The 9882-nt window shown below is 33.9% G+C and overlaps 1 protein-coding gene across 1 annotated transcript; it reads right to left on the bottom strand.

The window, feature by feature from the left end:
* Window positions 1–5429: 5429 nt before the first annotated feature.
* On the bottom strand, window positions 5430–9580 carry LOC114333232 (procathepsin L). Its single transcript, XM_028283091.2, has 4 exons — window positions 9384–9580; window positions 8856–9191; window positions 7851–8199; window positions 5430–5769 (listed from the first exon to the last, which is right to left on the bottom strand). The coding sequence occupies exons 1-4, from the start codon at window positions 9462–9464 to the stop codon at window positions 5558–5560; spliced, it is 978 nt and encodes a 325-aa protein (XP_028138892.1). The 5' UTR covers window positions 9465–9580; the 3' UTR covers window positions 5430–5557.
* Between the last annotated feature and the right edge of the window lie 302 nt (window positions 9581–9882).

The following is a 9882-nucleotide window of genomic DNA, read 5'->3' as shown; positions in this document are numbered from 1 at the left end:
TGAGCTTGTTTCAGCCTGTTGACCTCCAGCCTGATGGACGCTGAGAGTCGGTTGTATTCTGTTTTGATGAGGGGGTGTCGATATCTTTTATACTCTCTGATTAGTCGTCGCTTTGTTTTGATGTTAGCGATTATTCTGGGAGGTAGAGTTGGAGTAAAAATATTGTATCGAGTTACTGGAATTGCTAAGGATGAGGCCTCCCGTAGAAGGCTCTCGATTTTAGAGATTCCTGTGTCAACTTCGTTGATGGTTGACATATTACCTAACTGAGGAATGTTATGATCGATATAGTCTTGGAATAGTTCCCAATTAGCTTTACGATAATCTTCCCTATATATGACAGGTCTTATTTGCGGAGGTTTTGTGAAGTTAGTTTTAACTAACAAAGCAAGGTGGTCAGAGGTTATTGAGTCAGCAATGAAGCATTCATCATCGAACATGCCCAGCACATTATCTGTGCAGAGGATATGGTCGACGATGGACATTCCAGCAGGCCCAAAAAACGTGACTTCGGAGTTGGTGATTCTGGATATTGGCAGATCAAGAAGTAAGTTTGAGAGCATTCTGCCAGCTGGATTTATTGTACTATCACCGAATTGGGTATGCCTGCAATTAAGATCGCCCATTAACACTGCTGAGTTGAGTGTGGAAAAATACTCTAACAGCAGGTTGGAAAGGGGTTGATTTGGATGCTTGTAATAGGAGATTATCGTAATTTTGATGTTATTTTGTACGTATATGTCAACTGCCAGAAAATCCAGGTCTGGAAATTGGATGTGGGGGGGAAGGATGTGTGGGGAGGTAGGTATGCTGTTATGTATCAGCAAGCCGTTTCCACGGCTGACCTGGCTTTTGTGTAGGTGATATGAAGTATAGCCTGTAAAGTTAGGCGTGGTTTTGGACAGGGTATCGGTGAGGGATAGGATTTGTATGTTATTGTCAAAGAGCATTTGCTTAATTAAAGCTCTCTTTCTACCAATACCCTGACAGTTGACTGTACCCAATACACAGTTGAATGTGACTTATTTTATTTAGCGGATGGGAACAAAGGTTATTTCTAACCCTTTGTTCTTAGGATGAGGTACCATACGGTGACCAAAGTAAGTTTCACAGAGTTGAGATGCGAACTTGCCAATGGAGTCTCTTCTGTCAGGAAGGACATTGAGCAATAGCATGGTGATGATTTCCATCACCATTTTCGCATCCTCTGTTAGGTTGGCTGAGGGAACCTTTCTCTCAGCAACAATCGGTTTTAGCTCCTTATAAGAAGCAGCAGGTTCCTGCCTTTTGGGGCAACTCGGATGCCAGGCAGGGTGTTTGCCCTTGCAATTCGGTGTTTCGTGGTACAACACAGACGTTTAGCTGTTTTCTAGCGAATTTTGTTGTGAGTGTTGCGAAATCTGGTTTAATGATGGAAATTACAGACTCGAACTATATTTTTACTTGAATTTTTTACTCCCATATCAAATTATTTTTATATGGGACTCATTGTATTTTTAATTTTTGTATCTTATAGCTTAAAGGGCAACTTAATTAGGTACATTTCTATCTGGAAAAAAAGTAATCTACTAAATAAATTATTTTTCAAACTCTTTGAACATAATTTCACAAACAGTCAAACAAAATTTTCAAATCTGTAACCATTGACCACTCTGACTGTCAAACTGTCAAAATACAGTTTATACTAATAACTTATAAGTATAATTTTATTTGATGTCTATTATGTAAACATTGCTGAACCATAGTTCTCCACTTTATCCTATTTTTCGCCTTTTCTTTTCAGTGTGTAATTTCCATCGATACTATGTTATATTCCTGAAACTTTCTTGCAGCCTTTTTCTTGGTCTACCTCGTCTCCTAGTCCCAATTGGTCTTCATAGTAGTACCATCTTTGGTATTCTTTCCTTATCCATCTCCTCGACATGACCTGCCCACCTGATTCTTTATGACTTTGTGTATCTTGTTATACTTGATTATAACGGTGTTATTTCTTGAACATGGCTCTTTAATACCTACTACTAACTCATGAAAAGATTTTTTAGACATTCTTGTAAAATTAAAAAACTTCTCTGGGCCTTTATTATATTAATTTCGTTATATAAATGTGTAAAAAATTCGTTATACTTTCGTTCATTTATGATAGAATGTATCCAATATCTGCGTTTCTTTTTTTCTTTAGTCTAAGGTAAAGTAAACTTGCATTTATTTAAAAAGACAAATCGTCATAACTTTCAGACATCGTATTGTACAGCAGCCAACACGCGACTAATTTTGGCAACAACGAAATACAAATACTTTAAATCGTAGCATAGCTGCCGCTGTTACACCGCGACATGTGTTTTAAGCTGCCTCGACGTCGACTCGACGCGCGCCGCCTGCTGTGTCCTTGCTCGTTCAGCGACGTATTTTGTGACTTTGACTGTTTCTCTGAGACTGTTGTTGTGGGCCGCCTGCTGAGATGCTGAGACTTGGAGTCGCCGGTTTTTATAGAAGCGGTTAGCACATGGCATACCAGGAATTCCAAGATCTCGGCCAATGGCAGACTCGGACAGCCGGGAAACCCAAGATTCCGACCAATCCGAGAAGGAAAGGCGGGGTGAAGCAAATCGCGAGATAACATTGCGGTTACACGGTGAGTTTTGGTTTAATTAAGTCTTCTTGAAAAGTCTCTCTGATAACGGGTAAGCCTAGAAACACGTGTCAGGGGATGGAACAAGACGCGATTTGAATCAAAACTAAACCGTTTATTTTTGTTTTGAATTATTCTTTTTCTATCCATCTTTCTGTTGAGTACTTCTTTTAGCCCATTTCTATCCAACTTTGGATATATGCCTTTCCTAAATCTTTCCATTTCCGTCTGTCCTTGGCTGCGCATTTCCAGTGAGTTCCTGCAGCTTTTACAATATCGTCCTTCCATCGCATCTGAGGTCTTCCTCTTCCTCTTCTTCCTGTCCACGGTCTTTAATTTTGTATTTCAGCATTCCATCTTTTATTTTCCTGTCTCGCATTGTGGCCCGACAATCTCCATTTTAACCCTCTTATATGTTCAGTTACATTTTTTACTTTTGTTTTCTCTCTTATCCATTTGTTTGATTTTCTGTCTTGTAGTTTTATTCCCAACATGGATCTTTCCATTTTTCTCTGAGTTATTTCAATTTTGTTTATGTTGAACTTTGTTATTGTCCATGTTTCTGAGCCATACGTCAGAGCAGGAAGGATGCACTGGTCAAATACACGGGTCTTTAGGTACTATTGTATCTTTGTGCTTTTTAGTATCAATCTTAACTATCCAAATGCTGTCCACGCCAATCGGATTCTTCTCTGTACTTCAATTGTTTGGTTCTTTTTATTCGCTTTGATTATTTGACCCAAGTATATATATATATTTGTTAACAACCTCAATATTGACATTATTTATATTTACATTTATTCTGTCGTTTGTATTTGTTATGATTTTGGTTTTACTCATGTTCATTTTTAATCCTATCTTCTCCGATGCGTGTGCTAGTTGAGTTAGCATTGTGGCTAGTTCTTCTTGATTGGTTGTAATAAGGACAACGTCATAGCAATATCTGATGTGATTGATATTCTTCCCGTTTATGTTGATACCCATGGCTTCCCATTTCAGTTCTTTAAAGACGTCTTCAAGAGCTAAGGTGAAGATTTTTGGGGATATTACATCTCCTTGTCTTACGCCTCTACGTATTTCTATGGGATTAGTTTTGTTTGTTTTATTTTTCCATTCGACTGTCATAGTTGTGGTTTTATAGATGTTATGTAAGAGTTCCCTTCCCCAATATTTGTGCACCATGCGCACAGAGACAGCATATTGTTTTTTGCTAAATCTTTTAAGTTACATGTATCAGTCCAAAAGAGGCGTGGAAAAATATATTAGTGTTTTTAGTAAATATATTTATTATAATTTTTGTGTCTTTGGATTTGTCTTCCTTGGAACTAAGGTAATACGTATTATTAAAACATTTTTATTTAACACTTCACTTCGTCTATTTGTTACCGTGGTTTGTCATAATGTCTGAGAAACCGTCAAAACAATGCCTTCGTAGCCTCATTGGTATAGCATTCGACTACGGATCGGGAGGTCCCGGGTTCAAATGCGGAAAATTGCTGTCTTTTTTTAATTTTTTAATTTTTGTAAAGTGGTAAGTATGTAACTATTAAAATCAGTTTATTATTTAATAAAATAAAAATAAACTGTTAAAAGTATTTTAATTCGCTGAAATCATATAATAGAAGTATAAATTCTTACGTGCGTACAAAGTACACACACATTCTTTTTTTGAATAGCAGTATTGTAATACTCTCATTCCAGTCGTGAGGAAATACCCCACGACTGGAATTCCGTTGAGTACTAATTGCAATATCCAGTATCTGCTATCTCTCATCATAATATGCCTCAGATATTCAAGTTTTCTATTTTTTATCATATTCGGCAAGTCACCTTATCATATTCGGCAAGTCACCTTCTCCTTGACTTATTGCATCTAAGAATTCTATGTTTGAAATGCGTTGAACCCATGATATTTCAAGAGATTACCACATCTCGAAGGCTTATAATTTGTTCATCATAAACCTTCATCATCCAGTTTTGACGTTCGACATCTACATAATAATACAGGATAGAGATATCATGTAAAACTTGAGTCGTAGTTATAATTTCAAGTGTTAATTCCAAAATATAGATCTAATTTAAATAAATGCTCTCAAGAAAGTTGGGGATAACAAACAACCTTGTCTGATACCTCTTTGAATAAAAATTTTGTCTATATTTTTATCAATATGCATAAGAAAATAATTATTTTTATTAAAACGATTATAATTATTGGTTATAATATCTCTTTGTTGTAAAGAAACCGTAGTGTTATGTACTCCGCGGAGTCTGGTCGAATTTTGATTTTTTCACTGGTATTTTGGCTTAGTAGTTAAGTCGAAGAAGTGGTAAAAAACTGTACAAATGCCGGGTGACCCATATTAAGTAGACGTAATACTATTGAGCACTTTCCCATCAAGTGTTCTGGCGTAGTATGGAGAAGAATGTTAAGAATTTCGTAGACCGAACACAGGACAAATAATTTAGCTATAATGAGCTAATAGCCAGCAAACCTATCACTATAAAAATCCATCTCCAACAAATATAATACTTTGGACATGTTTTGTCGAAAAGTTGAAAATTGTGGAGATACTGAGCAAAAACTCTCATCATGATTTTCGTTTACAATCAAGATGGCGGCTAAGGCAACAATCGAATTTAGTCGCCATTTTAAATTTTCACTACTATCAACCGGCTCTAAAGGTTAGAATTATAAAATTTGACACAGTTTTCCATGCAAGGTTTAGTCCTTTTATCATGTAACCCGACTGGAGTAAAAAGATTACTTAACAATACAAAACCACTAAATAAAAAATGCCAATTTTTGACTTAATAAATATGCACTTTATTTTAATTAAAAAAAAATAACCTAATTTTTTAAGGATTACTTAAAAAGAAACAAATTATTAAAGTGACCGAAACAACGAATAATTCTAAAAAAACATGTCCTTAAATGTTTGGATATACGCCGTCAGTAGTAATACCACATTGGTTATTCTTATTTCTGCTCATCCGAATATATCCATCCATTCCCCAGTTTACTCCCCAGGAGTTTTTGACGATCCAGTAGTCTTTTCCATTTTCTGTGCCATATCCAACAACTAGTACACCATGATTCAATGAGTCAAATTCATTAGAGCATTCCGTATCATCAAGTATGCCTACAAACATATTTGATAATAGTATATTAATGTAATATAGTATAATAATAATAAGTATATTAATCGACGAGCATGTGTAATGAAGTTTGCGACACGAACCGTAAGTAAGTGTCGTAATTCATCAGAGTTAGTAATAGCCATTACACGCGAGTAGAATACTATACTTTTTCTACGACCTTTTTTATTTTAATTAGGAAAAATATAATTGTCAACTACTCGAGGTTTAAATTATAATAATTTACTAAAATACCTAAATGCTGTTTACCCCTAGTACGTGGCTGAATAATTGGTTGCCTACTATTACCAAATTCTGACGTACTATAAAAATACAACAAGAAATAGTCAATCCAAGTTCCATTCGTTTCCAGAAAATTATAACCCTGAATTTGTATCTATTGTCAATGAATCTAATAAATAGGAAATAGCTATTTTCGGTGGACGTATGTATTTCATAAAGTTATAATCTATATTTACAATAAAATATATAGGTATAATAATATATTAATATAACTATATTGTTATATTTCTATTTGATATGAAAATTAAATTTTAATAATTATAAACAAAATTCAATTTAATATAAAATATTTTCAATTTTCTCAACCACGGGCATATAAATTTAGAACAACCTGTATACAACAAATTGTTATATTTAATTTTAAGAAGTGATTAAATAAGACTCAAGTGAAATCGATAATAGGTCATTATCGTTGTTCGCGGAAGGTTCGATCATTAGCCGATGTTAAATAAGACTTAGTGGAAGTAGATAATAGATCATTAAAATTTGTAATTAGTAGAAAGTAATTTTAGAATGGGAATTAACTATTTTTCTTTTGAAATCCATTAAGCATATTTAGAAAGATTAAAAATTGGTTTTGAGGAATACTGCGAATGAGAGTTGGTGGTGGAAGTTTGATTTGTGAATCTGGAAGGGATATTTAGAAAGTAGGGGAATGAATGACAAATAGAGATCGGAATGTTTTGAGCTGTCGAGAAGTGAAGTCCAGTAGTAGACGGTAGTGTACGGAGAGTGAGAAAGCCGGTGTAGTTCCGTGAGTGTGGAGTATCTATCGTGGAACGAGAGGTAGGCCAGGTTGAGAGTAAAAGAACCTCCTTGAGCCAAGAGTTCCCGGTAGCTGATTGCAGTTTCGAAAAAGGTAGAACACAGCATCACGACAGAAGCAGGAAACGAGAGCTATACGAGCTAGTTTCAGAGGAGAACATTACTGGAAGCCAGGACGAGGTTTTGATTGCAGCCAAGGATAGCAGGAAACGGGTTTTGCGTGAAGACATTCTCAGTTCACCAGAAAAAGGTCAGTCTCATTTGTTTGGACATGAATGTATGGGTTTTTCGTATTAAATACCACATTTAAAATTGAAGAAACAAAATCAATAATATCAGAAAAGCTTCATCAAACTTAAATAGAATTGTTGCTAATAAATCATAATAGTTAAATGTTAATAAAAACTTTCAATTGGAAACCAAAAGGAAATAAGATTCCCATGTGTAAATGTTATGTTTAAGAATAATAAGATATAGCAGATATTAAGCAGTGATTGCCATTTAAATAAAATAAACAATATTTTGATTACAATTGTAACCCATATGTGTTATTATTTTACTCTTTTCTTTCCTATCCCGATTAGAAACCATTGAGAAATACTTAGAAGCCACGTATGTAAGTAATTAATTTTATAAAAAGCCCTGAGATTGAAAACATATTGATATGTGATCTGGTAAATTAATTAGATTATTATTAATGCATTGATTAAATTAAATGACATCCAAAATATTATCTCATATCAATAATCAAGATCACATCAATATATAATAATTTTATTTGCAGTTTATATTACGATTAATATTAAAAGTGGCATGCGCCACTTAAATCTAATTCAGCCCGTGAGTAATAACCCGTGAGTAATTTCAGCCCGTTACTAATGAACCATTACTCACGGGTAAAGTAATGGGTACTATTATCTATTAAAAAATAGCGAATAATGAGCATGTTATTAAACAATCGTACAAAAAAGACTGTTTCACACAAAATAGAATAACAATTATAGAAACAAAATTGTACCTGATACATATAACTGGAATGTAGCAGAAGCATCAATAGCTACTGATATGGGACCTTTTGCAGCAACTGCGTTTTTAAGATCTTCTTCATCATTTTTCTTAATGTAAGTAAAGTTACTGATCTTGGCAGCTACTTTGGAAATATCAAATCTACAGTTGTCATCTACGCCTTCGTAAGGATAATCCTTCTCAGACATTATTCCTCCTTTTTCGATATATTCCAGAGCTTTGTCCATCCAGCCACCTCCACACCCATAGCAAGTGTCTTTTGCGCAATCTACTAGATTTTGTTCACTTAAGGATACCAGATTTCCAGTTTTAAGAAAATGAGCTGCTTCTACTGACCCAGTCTACGGTACAAAGAAGAAATATAATTAATTTTAATTAAAATTTAATGAAATCTTTCTTTTATAAAAAAGGGATAATTACTTAAAATTCTACAATTATCACAGAACGATTTCGCTCTCTAAAAAGAGCATCATCAGTGTTGTTACCGGTTTGATATTTTGAGCCACCTAAAATACATAGGTTAAAATCTTTTAAATGTTGATTAAATGCCTTATATTGAAAAATTAATCGAGAAATCCAAAGGATGTATATAATCCCTAGGAATATGGCCCTGGGGCATTACATGACTTCCACGAGGCGCCTGAGTTTCTAAGTGAATAATACTATGTCTTCACATTGAGAACGGTGAGTGGCAACTGACGGTTGGAGTATATTCATTCTTTGGATTTCTCCATTGTAAGACATTTAGTCAACCTATGTACTTTTATTTAACCTATGTACTTTTTGGTGGCTCAGTACGTCAAGCCTGTAGTCACACTGATTATGATTATGCTCTTTTTAGAGAGAAGCTCTTCTTTTTAGAAAATATTTTGAGATAATTGTAGCCCTTTTAAGGGTTTTTAGATAGATAAATATACCTTTTATAAAGGAATTTTTTTTATTTATTTGTAATTAATGGTATATAGCCTGTTTAAGAATAAAAATCAAAACTGCTTACTGTACTAAAGGTCCAACAAGAGCCACACATTCCTTGATCTTTTACCTCAGTTACAGCTCCCTTGTCTCTCCAATCGAATGCTGATGGTAGATCTCTTAGTGGGGCTAGCAAATGTGTAGCATGAGTTCTATTAGGCCTTGCATGTTTAGATAGCACCAACAAGTCCAGAAATTCTTTTTCAGTTAGGTCTGTAAATTTGGTAACACCAAACTTAAAAGTAGACTCTCCATTGTTATATTTTTCATTGTGATTTTCGATTTTTCTCAGATTTTCTTGAAAAATTCTGAATCGTGTTTGTTCTTCAACATAGCTTTTGTAACTTTTGTTATTTTTAACCTAAACAATTAGACGGTTAGTCAATTTATAGTTATTTTTTAAATTCTACAAAATTGCTAATAAATTTTGACTTAAATACAATATTAAGTAAAACTAATTGTTTAAGACAAGAAATATTTAATAATTACAACTTTTTAATCATGTCATAGTTGATATGTTACAGGTATGTTATTTAGAAAGATATGGTTTTACCTTAAATTGCACCCATTCTTCTTTGTCATTTAATGCCTGAACAGCGGCGGTTGCCAGGAAAATAAAGATTAGAACCCTCATCTATAAGGAGAAATAATATACATAATAATATTACTGAGCAAATAATTATGGGTTTGCCTTAACTTTTAAAAACTTTTCCACCGCTTTATAACAAAACTGAATGCTGTATGCCTGCTGAGATAAAAAATCTGCTTTTATATTGTGATTTTGTTTATTAAAAAAAATATTACAAAACTACACGTAAACAAAATTTTTGCAACCTTTCTGTTTTGCAAAGACTAAAATCCTGATTGCTTGTTTACTGTGTTTACTGGAGATCTTAAGATAAGTAGTTATTCAGGTATCGGAGGAATTGCTGATAAACTCACAGATTGTCTAGTTAAATTTTTGTTTGCAAATAGGTCAAACTTCATCATGTCATAAGATATGTTTTCATATTTCTACCTAATAACTGTTTTATTATCAGTAGTAATAACCC

Source organism: Diabrotica virgifera, chromosome 1 (genome assembly GCF_917563875.1).
Source record: "Diabrotica virgifera virgifera chromosome 1, PGI_DIABVI_V3a".
NCBI classification, from domain to species: domain Eukaryota; kingdom Metazoa; phylum Arthropoda; class Insecta; order Coleoptera; family Chrysomelidae; genus Diabrotica; species Diabrotica virgifera.
The sequence above is the reverse complement of the archived record's forward strand: the minus strand, read 5'-3'. Positions and strand labels throughout refer to the sequence as shown.

Excerpts from the sequence above, each read along its gene's own strand:
- LOC114333232 (XM_028283091.2), bottom strand. The coding sequence starts at position 9,464 with ATGAGGGTTCTAATCTTTATTTTCCTGGCAACCGCCGCTGTTCAGGCA. Across the intron at positions 9,192-9,383 it reads AAGAATGGGTGCAATTTAAG|GTTAAAAATAACAAAAGTTA; the intron begins GTAAAACCATAT and ends CTAATTGTTTAG. Across the intron at positions 5,770-7,850 it reads ATTCCAGTTATATGTATCAG|GCATACTTGATGATACGGAA; the intron begins GTACAATTTTGT and ends ATATGTTTGTAG.